This window comes from Macaca nemestrina, chromosome 11 (genome assembly GCF_043159975.1).
Source record: "Macaca nemestrina isolate mMacNem1 chromosome 11, mMacNem.hap1, whole genome shotgun sequence".
Classification (NCBI taxonomy): Eukaryota; Metazoa; Chordata; class Mammalia; order Primates; family Cercopithecidae; genus Macaca; species Macaca nemestrina.
The window spans coordinates 15,384,889-15,407,663 of record NC_092135.1 but is presented as its reverse complement, the minus strand read 5'-3'; the positions used below and the strand labels follow the sequence as shown (position 1 = coordinate 15,407,663).

Below are 22,775 nucleotides of genomic sequence, written 5' to 3'. Positions count from 1 at the left end.
AATTTCTATTCATAGTTTCAAGAAGAAATCAGCAAATACTTGGAACTAAATGAAAATACTACATATACCAAAATACGCAGTACATATAAACAATAATTTTTAATATATGCAATAATTTTATATGCATATGTGAAATTATGTATATATCCAATGTCAGAATTTAGAAAAAGAAGAGAATAAAAGAATAAATTCAAATGTAAAAGAAAGGAAATTATAAGTGAAAGAGTAGGCTGGGCGCAGTGGCTCATGCCTGTAATCCCAGCACTTTGGGAGGCCGAGGCGGGCAGATCACCTGAGGTCGGGAGCTCGAGACTAGCCTGACAAACATGGAGAAACCCCATTTCTACTAAAAATAAAAAATTAGCCGGGCATGGCGGTACATGCCTGTAATCACAGCTACTAGGGAGGCTGAGGCAGGAGAATGGCTTGAAGCTGGGAGGCGGAGGTTGTGGTGTGCCAAGATCGCGCCATTGCACTCCAGCCTGGGCAACAAGAGTGAAACTCAATCTCAATAAAACAAAAAAAAAAAAAAAAAATGAAGGAGTAGCACTTATTAAGCTAGTAAGCAAACATGAAATAAAGCGGTGTGATAAAACAAATAAGTTCTTTGGAAACAGTAATTAAATCTATAATAGCTATCAAGAGTAATAATAACTTGGACAGCTCCAAAGTATAAATAATGGAAAGGGACAAAATTACAGATTTTAAAAATATTAAAAGAATACTATGAATAACTTTACATTGGTAAACTTGAAATTTAGGAGAAATGGGTGCAATCCAGAAAAAAAGTCAAAAATCAGATTTAAGAAACAATCAAAATCCCCCATAGTGCTGAGAAAATGGAATCAGTGATGTAAAATTTTTCACATCAGGGAAAGGTTGTTTTTAAAAGTGAATCTAACCAGATATTCTAAGAACGTGCACTTCCAATTTTATGTTATTTTGAAAATGAAAAAAAATGGCATATCTTTAGTATAATTTATGACATGGGTATCATCTTGTAACCAAAACCAAATTAAGACAGTATGAGAAAGGGCAGTATAACAAAGTTTAAAAATACTGAACCAATTATTGACAAGTTGACTTATTTAATGCATTTAAAAAATTAACTCATTTTTCACACAGGAATGCAAAATTTGCTTAAAATTTCAAAAATATATAAGATAACTGCATTTAAATCTTCATGAGAAAATTATAATCACCTTAATAGATGCAGACATAGGATCCAACAAAATCAACAAATTCAGTATTCAAAAAATCAAAATTCAACAAAATCAGTATTCAAAAACCTTAGAAATTTGGGAATAAAGGGAACTTCTTTTAGATGAGAAAGGCACTTGTCAAAAGGTTCATTAATGTAGCATAATTGATAATGGAACAGTAGTAATAGTCCCTTTAAAATCAGCACTGAGATAAGGAATCAGAATGAAGTAACTTCAGTATACACAAAACCAGAGATAACAGTTTTGTGGTTTGTTTATACTTTAAGTTCTGGGATACACGTGCAGAAGGTGTAGGTTTGTTATATAGGTATACACGGGCCATGGTGGTTTGCTGCACCCATCAACCCATCATCTACATTAGGTATTTCTCCTAATGCTATCCCTCCACTTGCCCACCATCCCCTGACAGGCCCCGGTGTGTGATATTCCCCTCCCTGTGTCCATGTGTTCTCATTGTTCAGCTCCCACTCATGAGTGAGAATATACAGTGTTTGGTTTTCTGTTCTTGTGTTAGTTTGCTGAGAAAGATGGTTTCCAGCTTCATCCGTGTCACTGCAAAGGACATGAATTCATCCTTTTTTATACCTGTATAGTATTCCATGGTGTATATGTGCCACATTTTCTTTCTCCAGTCTATCATTGATGGGCGTTTGGGTTGGTTCCAAATATTTCTAATCCATTCTAATCAGTGTTCTCTAACTATGTAAAATGATTAAGGAATAGAATGATAGTATTTCTAAGAATACTTTTTGGGTCAAGCAATATATATTTTTTAGACAATACTACTATCTGTTTTCTACATATTAAAATGTTAGTCCTATAAACACGTTGGAAGCATTGATTAATTACCTTCATCAACATGAATTCATCTTGGAAAAAAAATTATTGCATTAAATGGCAAATCTTATAACAATGCCCATACTGCAAAGGTTAAAATGAATACAAACCTGAGTCTTTATTGGAGTAAATTTTGTTTTAAAGTATTTTTTTAAAAAAAAGCTAACTGTAGAGCTGCCAGTCATCTAGATGAGAGTGATTAAAGTCCTACCTTGGTATCAAATGCTGCCATCAACATGGTATTCTTGATTCACCCTCACCCAGAGGAGTTTTCTGAATGACTTTTCTGTCATTCAAATAAAAGCACTAAGCTACCTACCTTGGTCTGTGTTTACAGGAACGCACGTTCATTCTTGAGCTACGGAACAGAAAACTGAATGTTAACTGAGAATTAAAGAATTCAAAGTGTCACGAGCAGTTGGTACATTCGTGTTTAACAGAGAGATGCTGTTTAAATAAAAGGAAAATCAATATTTTCTATTTCTTTGCAGAGTAAAAGTGAGCAAATTACCGTGCGGCATCTGACATCAGGAAACTGGGAAGTGGTCAAGATCTTGGCATACGATGAAACTACTCAAAAAATGTGAGTGTTTTCAGTTCCCTGGTCAGGCTGCAAGTCAGGGTTGTCAAATGCCATCTTTTCTACTAGAATTATGTTTTGCTTACCATAGTCCTAGTCAAAACAAGCCAGCCATGGAAAGGATAACCTTTCTTTAAAGACCTCTTCCACACTTCACACACAGGTATCTTACACAGAGGCATGTACACGTGTGTGCGTGCACGCACACACACACAGTGATTGGGAGAGATTATGAAAAAGGATGATTGTATCAGGGGAAAAAATATGTTTTCCAGATTGATCAAAGCCCTGTGTTTGAATAGCCAAACAACTCTTTTCTGTATTTGGACAGTTTTAAAACTTCAAGTGAAGATTTAATGTGAAAATTCAGGTGACGATTCCATGTGAATTCAAGATTCAATGTGACAAGGTGACAAAATCCACAGATCACAAAAAATAGATCTGTGTCTAATGCTTGTGTTGTTTTCTTTCCTGGACAGTTACTTTCTGAGCACTGAATCTTCTCCCAGAGGAAGGCAGCTGTACAGGTAAGCAGTGTGCAAGGATCTCCTTACACAGACTGGCTTCTCAATGGCTGTCTATGTAGCATAAGGAAGGGAAGGAAAAATTTAAAATGTCTTTTGCAACATGGTTAGGGAGAGTCAACTTTGCATGACAAAGCTTCACACTCTTGCACCAGTCTGTCCCTTGGCAGGACTGGACACAATGCAGCCTGCTTTCTCCCTTCCTCCTCTGCTCTCTCCTTATTGTTTTCTTCACCTGCTTTTGCAGTTTCTTAGTATCTTTTTTTGTGGCTTGTTTCTCTCAACTCTCCACGTCAGAGACATTTACATATTTTCCCTTGTGCCTTCATCTCCTGCTAAGTCTCATTTTAAATTTTCAGTACATTAATGTGGCACAGGTGAAATTTATTCTTGTACAGTATAATGTTGTTGTGAACAGTTAGTCTACTGTATCAAGCAGGAAGCTTTCCCCCTTTGTCTTGTCGTTCATAAAACCCAGTGAGATTGTTTCAGGAGGAGGCATCCTTATTTAAATAAGGAACGCTCATTGCTTGCTAAAATAAAGCAATACTTGGGAAAATAATTACGTCTGTTCAATGTTCCCAAATGCAAAACTATACTCAAAAAGAGGCTTAAGTTCGCACCTATTTAGTATTAAAATGTCTCTTTACTCAGAAACCTTTTACCAGGATCCCACAAGAATGACTTTTATTTTTGACTGGCAAGCAGCCTATTAATTCTAGACTTTATATACATGTTCTAATTTCCATTTCACAGATCCATTTTTAAAGTGTCAAAACTGCCATGACCTATTCTCAGGGGAAATTCATCATGTTTGAAGAAGTGTCACCACTAATTCTTACCAAGTCGCATAGACTTTCCTTTGAGAGTAAAAATGCATGTTTAAAGTCCCCCGACTTCCTCTACATCACCCCCCACACTCTTATTTGTACACAATTAGCTTTCATCAGAAGCAACCTTGTCCTTTTAATCGCCTTTCTTAATATATCATTTTTATATTCTTAGTTTATTCTCTTGGACCTCCTGGAACCCATGTTCTTAATTCTAACTTCCAGGAAACAAAGCTATTTATATAGAGATAGTGATTTGAATTTTGGATTAGGGATCTTGATCAAAGTACTGGTCACTTTTTCTTTTGGTGACCTGAAGCTTATCTTTCTTGAAACATACATTATGATTTATATTGGTAGCCATAAACTATAACTTAGAGAGGTGGAAATACTTTATATCTTATAAAATTCCTATTTTTTAAAACTCAAAGAAAAATGACAGCATCAGAAGATTAGACTTGGTTAAGTTTAGCAAGTGGAACTGCCTCAATCTTTCTTCCCATTATTAGTCTAAAATGTGATTTGAATCATAATGGCTACTTAGATTTGTGTGCTTGTCTTATCTCTCTAGTGACTGAGGTAGAACAGTCAATATATCTCTGACCTCTGACGTGTACTAGTGTAGTTGACTGTGTTATAAAGAAAATGTAGTACCAATAAATTTTCCCTTAAATAGCTCATCAAATGCCAGTTGGCTTGACTGTAAGATAATGTTAGCGTTTGACCCAGAAAATGAAATCAATGTCTTGTCCAGGCCATAAAAATGATCATTGGTTGACTTAATATATGGCACTAGGCACCCCTGCAGGAGTAGGACTGCTACCGTAGTCATTGTTACTTTCTTTGTCTCAAAATTTGCATCTCTTTATTTCAGCGATCTCATAATCTAAATAATGAGAAAATACCACGTAAATCTCCAGGGAACTTGGATCTAAAAGCTTTATGGAAGAGTAGAGAGAAAAAGGTTTTAAATCTTAGTGTGTCACTGAATAGCTGTGTGCAACTGGGGTAATTTCTAAGTTTTCTGTGGTGAAAATTGTACAATATTATGAATGTAATTAATGAAACTGAATTGTGCACTTGGAAATGCTTAAAATGGCAAATTTTATGTTATAAAGGTTTAACCCAAATTTTACAAAATAAAAAAAATTGACTACAAATATTTTATAAGTTATCATGAGTGAAACTAATATGATTTGTGCTTAGTATATATTAATTGTTTTGACTATTATAAGAAAATTTTGGATTATAATCATCTCACAGTGTTTCAAATATGGAATTGTGATTTTGTGAACTGTTTCTTGTATCTGCCTTAACACCCCGTTCCAATCCCCATACCTACAGCGTATTGCACATCAAAACCAACGTGAATATTATTCATTTGCAAATATGTAGCCAAAAATCATTTCATTCCAAAATGAAATCGAGCCTTTGTCTGATCAAGTTTTTTAAAGATATTCTCAACAGTGTTTTCATCCAATGACCTACCAAATTTTGCATTCAGACTTATTTATTTATTTATTTATTTATTTATTTATTTATTTATTTATTTTTGAGATGGAGTCTCACGCTGTCACCCAGGCTGGAGTGCAGTGGCGCGATCTCGGCTCACTGCAAGCTCCGCCTCCCGGGTTCCCGCCATTCTCCTGCCTCAGCCTCCTGAGTAGCTGGGACTACAGGCGCCCGCCACCGCGCCCGGCTAATTTTTTGTATTTTTAGTAGAGACGGGGTTTCACTGTGGTCTCGATCTCCTGACCTTGTGATCCGCCCGCCTCGGCCTCCCAAAGTGCTGGGATTACAGGCTTGAGCCACCGCGCCCGGCCAGACTTATTTATTAAATAAACAATTCGATAAATGAAATTTAATCTTGTATTAATTTTTCAACTCCTATAACCTTAAGAACCATTATTATAAAATAAAGATAGTGATGACTCTTCTTTTTACCACCTCATTATCTCAAAGTGTGTGTTGTTGTTAGTGTTATATATGTTATAATACAAATACAACTTTTTTTTAAATCGGTAATTTTCTGCAAGTAAATGATGGGGAAAATTTGGCACTGATACCAAATTCTAATGTTTAGAATGTTTAATTTAGAAAATCATGAGCTTGATGTTTTGTTTGACTTGTGGAAGTGTTTATTCCTTCTTTCAATGAGTATGTATTAAATATTGAATAATATCTGTGGGAAATTCCCTTTAAGATTTTACACAGAAATATCTATTTAAAATGCAAAAAACAGTAAGTTATTTTGAGTTCCATTGAAATCAGTTCTTTGTTTATAGCCATACATACAAGCATACATATTGCATACGTAAAAATATACATACTTTTAATTTTAATAGATTAAGAAAAATGTGTATGTTTTAACATTACTAATAGAAGTTGACATTTTATGTATATGGTGATTCATAGTTTACAATGAACCTCTATGCAAATACCAATGTAACTCCCCTGTTTATATTATATTTAAATATGAACACCACACATTCAAGGGCCTAGAATAGTAGCATTTCTATAATAACTTCCTTTTTCTTTCTCCAGTGCTTCTACTGAAGGATTATTGAATCGCCAATGCATTTCATGTAATTTCATGAAAGAACAATGTACATATTTTGATGCCAGTTTTAGTCCCATGAATCAACATTTCTTATTATTCTGTGAAGGTAAGATAATACATGAATTCTGATATAATATATTTTATTCATTGTATTTGATCAATATCTGTTGGTATTGGCAATTATTATTCTAGATGATTTCATAATCTTAATTTGTAAATTTTTGTTAATAGGATATTCATTATATATACATTCACTGAGATACAATTTTTTACATATTTCATATAGAAATGAAAACTGAGACTAAGTCAATAAACATGCACACATAATTAATAAGTGCTATTTGAACATGAGCAACTCTCAAAGGTGAATAAATATATTTATATCAACAAAGCCATGCCACAATCATAAACTAATTTACCTAGTCTTTAGGAAAAGTAATAGTCTAGTCTTCTTGTTAAAACAATGCCTTAGTTGTTAAGAGATTTAGGATCTATGGAAATTTAGGACCTATGGAAATTGAATTCCCCTGCTTCAACGTTCTTCAATTCTGAGCAATTATATTCACCATTATCACCCTTTCTATCTTGTAACAATATGCATAGTCTTACATGTTTATACAGTATTTCTACAATATAGTCATAGAAATCATTTTCCATTTAATATGATACTGTATTTTCCAGAGATTAAATGGAACTCATGTGTCCTCTTATCATATGAGGAGTTGAGTGCTACTACTGCAGCTGATACATTAAGCTGTCTTTTTTTAAGACATAATGAGAGTATACCAAGACTTACTTTTTAACATTGTTTTTCTCTTGATATATGAAATGAAGTAATCAAAAAAGAAGTTCTTGTTTAATGACATCAGGAAAAAAAAAATACATTAGTTTTAGATGGGATTCCTTGGAGAAGTGAAGTTTCAAGATAACTTTTTACAGTAAGAAATTAGCTAGTATATTTTAAGTATTTGGATACTTACGGAGATTAACATATTTTTTAATTAATGTAAAATTACTCCCAATTTTGAAACTTTTCTTGTGGATGAACTATTTCCAATATGCATACATTCTTTCTTTTTTGGCTGAGTGGCAAATAGAATTTGATCTTGGACTAGTGGATGAGGGGTGAAAGGGTCGTGGATTAGCTTTCTGAACATCAGTGGCTAGTCTATAAAAGACTAGAGATAAAGAGAAAGCGTGTAGAATTGGCTAAAAACATAGAAATATAGATCATTTGGGGGAAGAGGGAATCTTAATCTCTGCAAATAGTTTCCTTCTTATATATTCTTACCTTTCTGAATATAATGCTTATAAATAGGAACGAAAACTAGTTATCTGGTTTCTGTTTTGCTATGTTTTAACCACGAAGTGCTTCCATTTGGGGGAAAAAAAAACTATTATGTAAACTTTCTAATGATTATTACTTAGACGTCTTTAAAAATATTTATACACATATTTTTAAATTCCAGGTCCAAGGGTCCCAGTGGTCAGCCTACATAGTACGGACAACCCAGCAAGTGAGTACACAAGAAGACAATTAAGAATAGTTACGGTTGGCATTAGTCTTAGACATTGTATTATCTATTCTGAGTCATATACTCTATAAATCCTTCCTCAAAAAATCCCCAGCATGAGGAAAGCTGTGTGTATACCATCAACTTGACCTTATGTATGTAAGAAAGGCAGTAAAGCAAGCGATGTGAGCCATGTTACAGGCGGGAGGTGAATCTTATATGCCCAAAATAGGATATCTACTACCTAAATCAAATAGAGTTATTGATGAAACAGGTACATTTTAGCTTACTGGCCTCTTAATGTTCTGGTGATTCATTCTTGCCTGGGCCTCACCTAAGTTGTTCCTCCAGAATAATCTTTTGAAGACATTTTGGAAAACTATGAAAAATATTTTATATATTTTCTATCCTGTTTGTTTCAGATATCCAGGTTCTTGTAGTTTTATATATGTACTTTTTCATTTATGCATTTATTCATTTGTATATTTGTTAAGTGATCACCTACTTTTGTCAAGTGATGTGACAGAGTCTGAGGGTCCATTGGAAGGGTCTCGTGTTCAAGAACTTACAGTAAAGTAGATAAATAAATGCATGGTTGGGCTTATCTTAAAAATGAATAACCAGACTTCATCCTTTCTTCCTTTCTCTTTCCTTTCTTCCATGTTTGTATCCTTCTTTCATTTTTTAAGTTTTATTTAATCAATGCTTCTATTCTGTGATTATTTCACGTAAGCTACTATAATCTAATAATGGCTCATATTTATTGACTCATTTAAAATTCTGAACACCTCTGAGATAGTTAATTTGATTACCCCTTTTTACAGGTGAGAAAAATTAGTCTCAAAGAGGTTAAGGATTAATAACTTGGCCAGAGTCATACTAATAAATGGCAGAACCATGAATCAAATGAGACAGTCTGACTCGAGAATAGGGTTTGTAATTCAGTACAATATAATAGCTACTTTTTCTATTGTGCTTTTGCCTCTTGCATTGCATACTCTTATTTAAGTAGGAGTCAGTTAGGTGCCTTGACTTAGAAGACATACAAGTAAAAATGTGTAAGGTTGAATGACAAAGATCATTTTGAGAAAACAGATCAAGACCAATTATATTCTTCAAATAATGTCATATGGACACTTAGTGCATGCACTAGGCAATAAGAAATTTCTAAGTTTGTGTTGGGTTTTTGTGTGGCTGGAAGATGGTTTAGCACACATTTTAGTTTCTATTTATTTCATTATTTCCATCTTCAGTGTAAACTTAAAGAGGTTATGTTAAGCAAATCAAATCTATTCAATATTAACTCTAACAGCAACAATAATGATCATAGACAGTATGGTTGATAAAATGGAAAGAAAGTTGAATCTCATAGATAGAACAATCAGTGTATAAAATAAGTCTATCACATGCTTTTTGTGGGATCCAAGATGGTGTATTAACATCTCATAGAATCAGTGTCCTCCAAGGCAAATAAACAAATGTGTTTGCAGTGGAAATGAGTAATATTCATGATATATAGGACACACTTAATCAATAACTATTTGTGTTACACTGTATATTCTGCCTTTAACAAAGGATAATTAAAAATTTTTCCAATCTGATTTTAATTTGATTTTATCCTATTGTTACAAGGCAATGTCTTTTCTAATAACTTCTGCTTCAAATTACAAAACATTTCTGTCTTAGGGAAACCACGTTATTTTCCTGTTCAGAAGCCAATCACGATTGTCTCAAGGTCAACAAAAACAAAAAAGGCTATGAATAGTGGTCAAGTGCTTAATTTTCTTTTCAAAGGATAATTACTTAGGGAGATAAAATTTATAGTCAATGGCAAGTAAGTCTTTGGGTTAATGAAAGCGAATATACCAAAAATAAATCATAACTCATTTTGGGGCCACATGAAGTAGAATAATGCATGGGGAGAAATTTTTAAAAAAGAAAAAGGAACATATTTAACAAGCGTGGAAAATCTTTAAACCCACTAGTTATCAAAGAAATGCAGAAGAAACTACTGCCATGTAATTTTTCCTAACAAATTAATAACATTAAACATTTGTATTACTAACAAAGATAGAATGTAGTAGAAGTGTTAATTATAACATATTAAAAATAATAGTCAAGACTTAATTCTTTTTATTTCTTTTCTTTTTTTTTTTTTTTTTTTTTTTTTGAGACAGAGTTTTGCTTTTGTTGCCCAGGCTGGAGTGCAATGGTGCAATCTCAGCTCACTGTAAACTCCGCCTTCCAGGTTCAAGCAATTTTCCTGCCTCAGCCCTCCAAGTAGCTGGGATTGCAGGCATATACCACCACGCCCAGCTAATTTTTGTTTTTAGTAAAGACTGGATTTCTCTATGTTGGTCAGTCTGGTCTGGAACTCGCAACCTCAGGTGATCTGCCAGCCTCAGTTTCCCAAAGTGCTGAGAGTATAGCCATGAGCCACCATGCCTAGCAAAAACTTAATTCTTTTATATCTTTTTTTCATTTTTGTAGTTTATACTGAGAAAATAATTCTAAATGGAGAATATTATGACAAAGCTATTGAAAATAGAAAAAGACATTATAAATAACAAATAATGGGAGTTTGTAAATAAATTTTAATAGAATATGACGCAGTGCCCTGAGCATCTTCCATTTGTTTTTCCAGAACCACTTTTAACTCTCAATTCTCTTCAATGTTCTCTGGCCTGGAAGTACTTTCTACAGATGACTTAGGTTCTGTTGCCCCATGACTTCCAACTGGATTCCACCAAAGGAAATCTTGTAGGCAACTGGAAAGAGGGAGAAAACTGCTCTGGGTTGTTTATTCCACCAGCCCTGTTCCTGTGGAGTCACCACAGGTTGGCTATGACCTTTGGCTGAAGGGAATCTTCACCCTTGACCCTCAGGCCCAGCCACTGTGTTCTTGAAGTTTTCTTTTTCACTGTGTTTCTGCCAGGATTTGGTATCAGAATCACACCAAATGATTGAGTTGGAATTAAAAATCATACCAAAAGAATGAGTTGGGGAGGAATCCCTTCTCCTTGATTTTTTAGATTAGCTTCAGTAGGATTAGTTGCAGCTCTTCTTTATACATTTTATAGAATTTAAATATGAATCCATCTCGTTCCAGCCTTTTTCTAGTTGCTAGGCTTTTTATTACTGATTTAATTTCATAACTCATTATTGGTCTGTTCAGGTTTCCAGTTTCTCCCTGGTCCATTCTTGAGAGGGTGTGTATGTCCAGGAATTTATCAACTTCTTGTAGGTTTTTTAGTCTGTGGGCATAGAGGCACTCATAATAGTCTCTGAAGGTTTTTTGTATTTCCATGGGGTCAGTGCTAATGTCCCATTTGTCATTTCTGATTGTGTTTATTTGAATTTTCTCTCTTTTTTATTAGGCTGTCTAGCAGTCTATTAATTGTATTTATACTTTTGAAGAATCAACTTTTGATTTTGTTGATCTTTTGTATGCTTTTTCACATATTCATTTCATTCAGTTCAGCTCTGATTTTTTTTTTTCTCCTGTAGCTTTGGATTTGAATTGGTTTGCTCTTGTTTTTCTAGTTTCTCTGTGTGAATATTCACCATTTTTAAAGGCATTTAAAATTAAATGCTTAGGATAGCTTCTTTGAGAATATACTAATGTTTAAATAATCAGAGTTTCTTTACATTTTAAACATGTAAAAAACCTCTTAGAACATCTAGTCTTCCAGATATATATTATAGGGGAAGATATTTACTTACAAAAGAGGTAGTTTGATGTGCCTGAGATTACACACACACAGCATTGTCCAATGGGAGAAACATAAAATTAAATGGCTATAACAGTCTGTGATTATTTCTCTAGTAAAAGTGTACACAGTTCAGGGCAAGAGAAAGTCAATGCGAAGACATTTTCAGAAAAACAAATGTGTATATACAAACATAAGAACGCATAAAAATGTTCACATTTGCAAGATAAACATTGTTCATCACAGCTGGAACAAAACATTTACTAAAAAAGCAAAAATATATGAGGCCAGAGGGACAGACTGGAATTGGATTGTAACTCTTATTTTTTTCTAAGTAGTTTGGATTCAATCATATTGGTTCAATGATAAACCTTTGACATTTTAATTTTTTTTTTTTTAATTCTGGCTGTGGAGTAACTGGAAATAGACTTGATCCCCTTGTTTCCCTTAAGAAAAAATAAGAATAATAATACAGAAAACTGGACAAAATATACAAATCAACTGTTTCCAGACATTTGACAATTGCCAGCATGGGTCTCAGATCCCCCCTGAAAGAAGGAAATAAGTAAAATTAGTGTTGTAAGTTCTCTAGCTTTCTTGTTAACAGCAATTTCTGAACTCCAGTGCAATAAGGAATAAACTAATCATAATACAATGATATCCCTGAGTTGAGGAGACAGAAAATGATATTCAGGTAGATTGAGGCTTATGGAGTGTTGACGAATTGTATGGAATTTTATGGAATTGAGGCTTATGGAACGATGGAACTGGAAATGAAGAAGCCACATGGAGAAAGACATCTGCATAGGGCTGGAAGAGGGATCACCCTGAATCGGAAGTGGGATCACCCTGAATCAGCTGCTGAAAATACCTAGCTGAGTATGCATAGGAAGATGCTTCATGAGTGTGGGCAATGCCGGAGCTTACAGAGTGGTGGGATATGCTCACCTTTTAATCAGCAGAGTAGTGGAACATTTAGAAGAGATCCCAGAAGTGTTCTGCCTTTTGTAGTGCTAAACTAGCCATAGAGCAAAGGTCATTCAAATACACACTAAAAAGATTTCTTTAAAAGTCTTCAAACGGTCAACCTGCCTACAACATATGCCAGAACAAAGTCCAACAATTGTTAAAAGATTACAACAAAACCCAGGCTTTCAAAATGTAAATGCCACAATGGTCAGTATCTAATAAAAAATTACTAGCTTTGTGAAGAAAGTGGAAAATATGACTCATAAATAGGAGAAAGATTAGTGAATAGAAACAGACTCAGAAATGACAGGGATGATGGAAATCACTGACAAATACAGTAAATTAGCTGTTACAAATAAATAAAGCTATCAAGAAAAGAATTAATGTAGAGAGAAAACAAAGAGAATATATTTTTATGAAAGAACTTTGTGAATTTAAAATAAAATATTTGAAATATAAACTTCACTGGAAAATGCTAAAAACAGATTAGAGGCCACAGAGGAAAAGATCAGTGTACTTGAAACAATATCAGTAGAAAATTTCTTGACACAAAAAGGAAAAGAAAGACAAAGGAAGAACATAAATTAACTGTAGGCCAATATCTACATCTCTCATATTTGTAATTAGAGTCAGAATGGGGCAAGGAGACTTGCAAAAAATATTTGATGTAATAATGGCCAATAATTTTCTAAATCTGATGAAAAAGTTCAAAAAAGTTCAACATAAAGAAAACAAGATAAATGTCAATAAAACCACACTAGTGCACATCATGAGCAAATTATACAAAACCAATGATAAAGAAAAAAAATTTTAATCATCAGAAATTAAAAGACACATTACATCCACATATCACACACGTAGTAAAAACAAATGACTACAGACATCTCATCAGAAAAAAGCAAACCAACAGACAATAGACCAAAATACTGTAAATGCTTATGGAAAACAAAACTGAACTAAACAAAAATCCTTAATAGAAAAACAAACCTAGAAGATATTTCTCACTTAAAAATGAAGACAAAAAGAAAGTTTCAAGAAGTGAGAATGTTCTGTCATCAAACTGTCACTTCTAAATAATACATTGATCAATAAAAAATAAATAATTAGAAACTATTTTGAGCCAAAGAAAAATAAAAATACATCAGATCCCAATTTAGGGGTAACTACAACTGTGATTAGAAAGAAATGTATGACTCTAACTTATTGAATAAAAATAAAAACACCTCAGATCCCAATTTAGGGGTTACTACAGTTGTGATTAGAAAGAAATTTATGATTCTAACTTATTGCATTAAAAGGAAAGGTTTAAAATCGATAATCTCCTCTTTCACCTTTAGAAACTAGAAAAACATGAGCAAATTAAAACAAAGTTGAAAGAAGAAGATAAAAATGGGTAAGAAGGAAATAAATGATATTGAAAATAGACTAGCAATAGAGAAAATGTATAAAACCAAAAGGTGCTTCCCTGACAAGATCAATAAAGTTGGCAAAATTCTAGCCAGAGACATGAAGAAAAAGAGAAAAATGTAATGCCATTAATAAAAGAGATGATGTCCATACAAATGCTATAGATATTAGAATGACAATAATGGAACATTATAAGTAATTTTATGCCAGTAAATTTGACATCTTAGATGAAATGGAAAAATTCCTTAAAAGACACAAATTGCTAAACATTCACATGAGAAGAAATACAATATATAAATATGCAATTAACATTCTCCTCACAAAGAAAACTCCAGTTTCAGCTAGCTTTACTGGTGCATTCTATGCAACATTGAATAAATTAACACCAAGCTTACACAAACTCTTTTTTAAAATATAAGGCAAGTATCCGGATTCCAAATCCAGACATATATATTAGGAGGACAAAAAACAAATTTTCTCATGAATTTAGACGCAAAACACCTTAACTAAATAATAGCAAGTCAAACCTAGCAATTATAGAAAGTATGATAATTTATTATGGCCATATTGGATTTACCCATAGATTCTATGTTTGCTGTAACCTTCAACAAACAATATAATTCACCATATTACACTGACACGTCAAAGGATTTAGAAACAAATTGAAAATTTTGGCCAACAACAATAATAATCAATCAATAGTAATTCCTAATCAAGATAAGATAGAAAGAAATTCCTGAACTTCATGAATGGTATCTGTAAAAATACTACAGCTGACATCATGCTTAATGGTGAAAGAATGATGCTTCTCCCTGAGAACTGGGAAAGTCAACAATGTTTGTTCTCACTCCTTCTGTGCAACATTGTAGTAGAGGACTTAGCCAGTAAAATGGGTAAGACAAAGAAATATATGCAATAAAACTGTGTTTTTGCAGAAGACATGCTATGTACAAAACAAAAGACAAGGAAACAAAAAATTGTGGAATATACACACCTATAAACTATTGAAAACAAGTGAATTTATCATGGTTACAGCTGTAGGCCAATACACAAAATTCAACTATTTCATCAACGAAAATGCAAGATTTGAGTATTTTTAAAATGCTGTTTAAAGTAAGGTCAAAGTATCCATGGAGTATCTACGAATAAATCTAATAAAAATAAATACCTCCTCTATAAATCTATATAATACTGCTGGGAGAAATTAAAGACTCAAATTCCCACAGAGACAGACATATATGTGTGTATATATATACACACACACATATATACACATCGATATATATGTATACAATATATAAACATATGCAGACATATATGTGAGTGTATATATATTTATGGATTAGAAGGCTCACTATTTTTATGATATAAAGTCTCTCCAAATAGATCTACAAATTTAATACAATGCATGTACATCAAAATTCGAGCAAGTATTGATGTCCACTTCATGTTTTATCAAATTTTTTGATGTTTCATTTTTGATATTTCTCTATTACTGTATTTTCAAGGTCATTACTCTTCTGCAGTGCCTAATATTTTATTAATCTCACTCAGTATATTTTTCATCTTAGGTCATATAATTTTCATGTATTTCAGATTCTGCAGTTTTTAGTTTTAGAAATACATAATATGTTCATACTCTTTCTACCTTATTAAACACCTGAACTGCAGTCCAGGTGTCCTCATCCTGTGTTTCTGTATGCCTTTTAATTGGTATAGGTACCTAGATATTGTGAATCTCAACTCATTTGGTGTTAGATAATCTTGTATTTTGCTAAAATATTCTTAAGCAGGTTAACAATATGATCAGATTTGCATTTTGAAAATGTAAATGATAAATTTAATAAAGAAGCAAATGAAAAAAAATTTACTGGCATAATGAAGCTCATTTAGGAAACTGTTGTAGTAACTCAGAAGAGAAATGATGAGTTAATCAGCACAGTGCCTGCCAAATGGTAATAACTGGATAATTTTTTGTTGTGTCACATTGATTCTTGTTTAATGCATAGGAGTTAGCTATTTACACTAGCCTTTTTGGTTTACAGAATATTTTATATTGGAAAGCAATTCTATGCTGAAGGAAGCTATCCTGAAGAAGAAAATAGTAAAGCCGGAAGTCAAAATCCTTCATATTGACGACTATGGTAAAGTTTTGTGCATGCTATGTTATTCAAGAACAACTTTCTCTGCGTCTTATAGTTTTACCTGTAAATGACTCTCCATCTTTAATATTTTGCTCTTTCTTTAAAAGAACTTCCTTTACAGTTGTCCCTTCCCAAAGATTTTATGGACCGAAACCAGTATGCTCTTCTGTTAATAATGTAAGTATTTTATTTGTTTTTGAAATAAAGGAATATAAAGATTTTCTATTTTTATGTCTCACAAGACAACATTTGATTCAATAAACAAGAGAAGTCCAATGTGTGTAGTTAACCAGGGCAGCTGTCTATTGTCTAAATTCCTCTAGAAGTCCATCACTAAATCATGTGTAAGAATGTGTGAGTTTTTTGAACTTCTTGCATCCCACGTGGAGTTTGGTGCTACCACCAGGAATAGTGACACAGAACAGTTTGATTTCTGGGTGTCTGCTTAGTAATTACTCAAGTCCTGGGCTCTTTATCAACATTGAGGAACATGTAATTCCACTGCTAAAACAATGGGTTATGTTTGTATCACTCCTATCAGCTTTTCCTCCTGGATACATGGCCTGCAGTAAGCTGCTCCCATGCTCAGAAAACTTGACTCAAGTTTTTTTTTTTTTAATCTTGAAATTGACTTTGAAATTAAATATCTTTATACATGTTGTAAGGCTATATCATGACTGTATAGTATTATGCACCGAGGCCCCTAATATCTAATACATAACTAACTTGATATTGATTTAGCATTGCATTCCTGAGAGTTATAAGTTATTTCCCTTATTAATATGCTCAGGTTGCATATTGATATAATAGTGTTTAAAATTGTCTAAAATTATATCTTTAGATATAATATTTAGAAATAGTAAATACGAAAATAATATTGCTTATTATGATCACTGAATATAGTGGATAAGTATTCAGTCTGTGGAATTGAATTTCCTGGGTTCAAATTCTAGTTTTGCCATTTCTTAGCTGTGTGTCCTAGGGCAAGTTCCTTAACCTATTACAAGGCTAAGTTTATCTAAACATAAAACAAGCATTACAATACAACGTGTGTTCTAAGACTGCCTTGCAGATGGGGTGAAATACAACATATAAAGTCCCTTAAACAGTGCCTAACACATATGATTCTTATAATTATTGGGGTTATCATTCTTTTTTGTATAGGTAGCATTTATTTTATTTAGGTATTTTAATATATACAAGCAATTTGTCCCTTTATTTTAACAATCCACATAATACAGAAATAATATAATATTTAATTTTCTCTCTGACTCCAGTGTTCATTTCTAATTCTAATTATTGAGCTTTTCATGTTTCTCATATCCAAACTTTTCTCCTTTCTCCGTAAGAGCCAGAAAGTTCTGAAAGTTCTTAATGTCTCTCTAAGGAAGTTCTTATTTGATGTTTCTTAATTGCATTTTTTCTCGTCTTTTTTACCTGTTTTTTCCTACTCCATTTTAACTGTATGTATGATTTATTGAGGAAAAATGTTTAAGGCACTAAAACGAGACAAAAAGAAAACAAAAATCAACCCCATCTTCTATCTTAGTCACGTCTCCCTTTGGTAAAAGGAAATGCTCTTTTGATTCACTGAAAAATTTTCTCAAGAAAAGGGACATCCCTCAGGCACATCCTAGGCATCCCTCAGTATGTGATGACCTTCAAATTGGAAGATAAAAGAACTGACTGCCCTTGAAGCATGACATTTATGCAGACAAATGTGTAGATAATTATGCTGACTTGGTATCCACTTGCTCTAGGGCAGTGTCACACATAGGGAGAAAACCAAATAAGAGTTAACAGAATCTCTTTGTTTTCTGAAACAGATAAGCTAACTGGCTCATCTTGGCATCAGACTTGTATTTTGTTCTGGTTGATTTTTATTTTATAAGAGGAATATAAGGACCTACACAAGAAACCAATTTGAAGACTTGTCTTATTGTCAAGGCCTACTTGGGTCTTTTTTGAGAAGTAGGATTTTGGAGCAAAATGCTGGTTTTGGAGTCAGGTAGGACTGGGTTCAAATTGGAGCGCTGAGATTTAACAATACATTGCTGAATTTTTCTAATCTTCTCTTACCTTACAAATAAACTGGAGAAAATAACATGGGATAATATTTATATTTAAATATATTACCATAGTGTTTGTTAGAGCATAAACACTTGCAAATAGTCTTTAATAAATCATAAGCAGAATCATAATTATTATTAGGATGGTATAAAAATAGTTGCAGTTATTATATAAGTAGTTGCATTACTTAAAAATGGCCAAAACTGCAATTGCTTCTGTGCCAAACTAATATGGAAATAGTATTTTAAAGTATTTAATTTGATTAATATAAATATTTAATGTGTAATTTAATACCCATAAAGTTGTTCAATAGACACTACTAAAACAGATAAAATAGTGCAATCAGACCCATAGAATTTACTTTGCTACTTTTTTGGTTGATACAGGAGGAATGAAAATGAATATTAAATCATTTCTAGTTATTTCAGTATATATTGTTTATACTAAATATTAATTGACATTATCCACACTTTTGGATTTTAGAGGAAAATTATCGAAAAGCTTTGCAGAATGTGGCTTACAAAATCCAAAATGAGGATTTCTTTTTTAAAAAATTATACTTACAATATGATCTATTCTTTTAAATTGCATGATTATTTCTAAAATACTACCTTGGAAACATATAAGGGTCAGAATAGCAAAAGCAGAAAGTGTTTTTTAAGAATTTAGGAAACTGCTCATAATTTAAAGCCATATTTTTTCTCAAGCTTAAAAACTGTTTTCAGTGACACATTGACTGTCCCATTCTAAAAGTAATATTAATAATTTTTTCATAAATGAACAATTGGACAGACAGTGATGAATAATAGAGTGACTATTATTTAAATGAGTCTAAGAGTCATTCAGTGATTTTGGTGTCAGTACTTTATTGCTATTTTTGTGCCGTATATCTGGTAGCCAAAAGAGTATGAGCCATTTCTTGATCTGTAGAGATGGGTTTACATCCAAGGAATTATATAATGAATGCATGAGTTAGAGTCAGGTTGCAACAAGCACCCGAGGGGCTGAAAGAAAGATTGCCCTGGAGGAAAGTGGCCTCTGGCAATTTGGAAACCCAGTTCTTCTCAATCTTCATTATAGATCTGGAAAAGAAATGGTCCTCTGACCTCCCTTGCTTGGGTTTTGAAACTCAGACTTAATCTCATAACATTTAAAATGTTAAGTGAATCAAACATCAATGTCAATGTCACGTTAAAAAGAGTATTTGGGATGGAGTACATACCGCATAAATATTTTTCCTGTATAATGTTTCTACTGTAATGGAAAATCTAAGAAACATTGGCACCACAGTTGGATCTCAGTGACCTGAGTTCACTGTGGTCTCTATGGAGTCATGATCCCCTTTTTCTGAACAACTCCTCCAATTCTCCCTTCAAGTGCCTACTTGTTTTACTCCTGCCTTTCTGTTTAACATTATAGGGAGCTCTTAAGGACCCGGAGTCCTTATTCATTTTTAAACTTATTCTAGACACATCTATATTCATTCCAGGTCTTATAACCTCATACCGTTCTTTTAAAATATTATTCTTATTTCCTACTCGTGTGTGTGTAATTAATACCATACACATCTACCACGTTGCTTTTTACATATGAGAAGCCATGTTAATGGCTATGGGGAGATAACAAGATTGCAAGCATCTTAAAGTCTGTAATAGTTATTTGGGTGTGTTCAGTCTATCTCCACAATGCCTAATACACAGAACTAACTGACTATCCTGTAATTACCAAATAGTGCCAAGACTGAAGGTGTTGTGGAAAATGGCCTGCAGTTGTAGACGTTCATTTGGTAAATAAATAAATATGAATCTAATATGTTTCGATGCTCGTAAAAGCAATCTAGAAAGTTGTATTGTTATTAAAAAAAACAAGGGATTTTTGTTTTTGTTTTTATTTTCTGTCCCTCTGAAGAGGAGCAGCATCAACTGAGGAGTTTAGTTCAGTACCATGGGCCCGTCATCTCTTCCCATTTTCTACTTTTTCTTGCTCATGTTATCTTGCCACACTCATTAAAGGTCTAATAAGGGAGGCAGTAAATGTTCAGCAAGTTATATTAACTTTCAGAATGCAACATATGCTCTCATGCTTCCATGACTTACTTTCCTTTCTCTGAATTCACCTTCCTTGAAATCCCAAGAAATTCATGGTCATCCATCAAATCTTATCTTCCTAGAGCTTTCTTCCATTCTCCTCCTCTGTCAGCCTATGGATCAGGTCATTGTAACTCAAGAACATTATTCATTTTTATCTAGAGTCTCATCGCTGAATGTTCTGTGTATCAGAATCCTATAATTTGGTCATCTTAGTAGAAGTGATCTGTTTTCTATATAACTGTTCTTTGAACAGCGTGATATAAGTAACTGATCCATTCACAGTGAGGGAATATATTCAGTTATTCATATCCAACAGTCAAGATAACATCATTGCTGGTCTGTTATACACACATTTCATTTCCTCAAACAACTTGAAATATTGTTCAATATTGTAATTAGCATCAAGCTTCAGATCAGTCAGACATCCTATCTGGATGATTGAACTCTAACCTGCTATACTATTCTCTACTTACACTTGCTTTTCTTTAGTTTATTGCTTTTTGCTCTCTCTCTTTTAGTTGCTTTACCACTCTGTTGCTGAGAGTGTAGCCCTCCTATCTAAAATCCTCTCATTATTCATTCATCATTGATTAAATATCTGCATTTTCCCTCACACTACGTAACAGTCTTCATGATATATTTTCTATTTTTCTCTTCATTTTTATCTCACACCAGCCACCCCAAAAGAGAAATCCCATCCTTTAGATAGACTGCTTTATTCTGGGGATCACCACCACTTCAATCATCACTTGTGTTTTCACATAGTTTCCCCAGTGCCCTGAGTTTGCCTGCCCACCTGGAGAAGTTCTGTTAAGACTTCCAGACACACTTCCAGATAACTTTATGCACACCACTATTATAAACATGTAACCATACCAGATTACAATATTTACTTTGCTTTCTCTTCTGTTAAACTGCCAATTCCTTTTGAATTGTTTTGCCATAATGCACCACCTGGAGCATTATTTGATAGAATAAATGAATGAATATGTGAATACATCAATGAATAAGTAAACAAATGAATTAACTCTGAGTTTGTTCCTCAAGAATGAATTAAGTTGAGATGGGGAAATGGAAAAATAAATGATTTGTGAGTTTATAATTGACTTCTGTATGGGTCCATTTCTCTGCAGTTTAGTTTCCCACTCAGTAGAATGAGACGCGAGATTCTAATTTCTTTTATAGTCTTTCTGGATAGGACTGAATACTGATTGATTTTCATGCTGCCTCTTCACTGTTCCTTTTTACAATTTTTTTATTGAGCTTAAGATAATAAGAAATTGATATTAGCTACCATTTATTGTTTATCATGCAAAGAGTGTCATGCTGAGAATATGTAGACACCACCTTTAATCCTTATAGAAATCATCCAAGGTAAATAGTACTGTCCTCATTTTAACACAAGGAAACTATAACTAAAATAGGTCATGTATATATGTTCCCCCAAGATCATAAGCAGGAAAAGTTAGGGTTTGGACCCAAGTTTTATATATCTATTTTCTGTACTAAAACCTCTGCTGTATTACTCAACGCTGCCTACCTACATTGTCCACCATATTATGATATTTATTGGCATATTATCAAAGAATGATGACTTGAATCAAAAGAGTCTTCTCTACTACCAAATTCTTGTGACCTTTTCTTCTTTCCACTGAACAGTTTATGATATTTCTGGAATATAACATTTTCCACATGTACTACGTTAGTGCTTTGGTGTAAAGTATTGATTTTAGAAATCATGACTGAGTTCATGAATATTCCACAAGAGAGATCAAATTCTCAACTCAGATTATTTAATGAATTCTCATCAAAATGTTCACTTTGTGGGAAGTCTTTTCTACTCTGTATTTATTTCATGAATTCCTAGGGTTTTAGCAGATCGGATTGTCAGATGTAAGTTCATTTTGTTTCCCAAGGGTGAAGACACGTGTATTCCAATAACCTCTAACATCATTTGATCTTCTATTTGTTCATGCCACATACACATCTACTTTTACCCTCAGTTTCTTGCAAAAATAGTACAGATACTGTCTGATGTGGATGAAAGAGATCGCTTATTGATATTGGTATTTGTCTCAAGAGTGATTATTATTGCTTTGCCATAGAAGGAGGTTCAAAGCTTAAATTTTAGGCTTATCATTTTTTGTATCTTCATCATTTAGATGGATGGAGAATGTACCTACATATTTGCTAATACATAGAAAATGGTTAAGAGGAAAAAAGGCAGTGGCATTTAATCTTGTTAATAGAAGGGGAGAAGGTGATCATTTGTTTCTATTTTTTTCTTGGACATATTTAACCCTGTTCTTTCACAATT

At 33.2% G+C, this 22,775-nt stretch overlaps 1 protein-coding gene across 9 annotated transcripts in view; it reads left to right on the top strand.

Annotated features, from left to right (window-relative positions):
• Positions 1-22,775, top strand: part of LOC105492523 (dipeptidyl peptidase like 10) — a 1,403,881-nt gene that overhangs the window by 1,340,519 nt on the left and 40,587 nt on the right. For all 9 annotated transcript variants that reach the window (XM_011759709.3, XM_071072632.1, XM_024796259.2 and 6 more), the window contains 6 exons: positions 2,552-2,643; positions 3,120-3,167; positions 6,539-6,660; positions 8,024-8,071; positions 16,200-16,298; positions 16,406-16,475. In XM_011759709.3, coding sequence (XP_011758011.2) covers positions 2,552-2,643; positions 3,120-3,167; positions 6,539-6,660; positions 8,024-8,071; positions 16,200-16,298; positions 16,406-16,475 — 479 coding nt within the window. The remainder of the gene's footprint in view (positions 1-2,551; positions 2,644-3,119; positions 3,168-6,538; positions 6,661-8,023; positions 8,072-16,199; positions 16,299-16,405; positions 16,476-22,775) is intronic.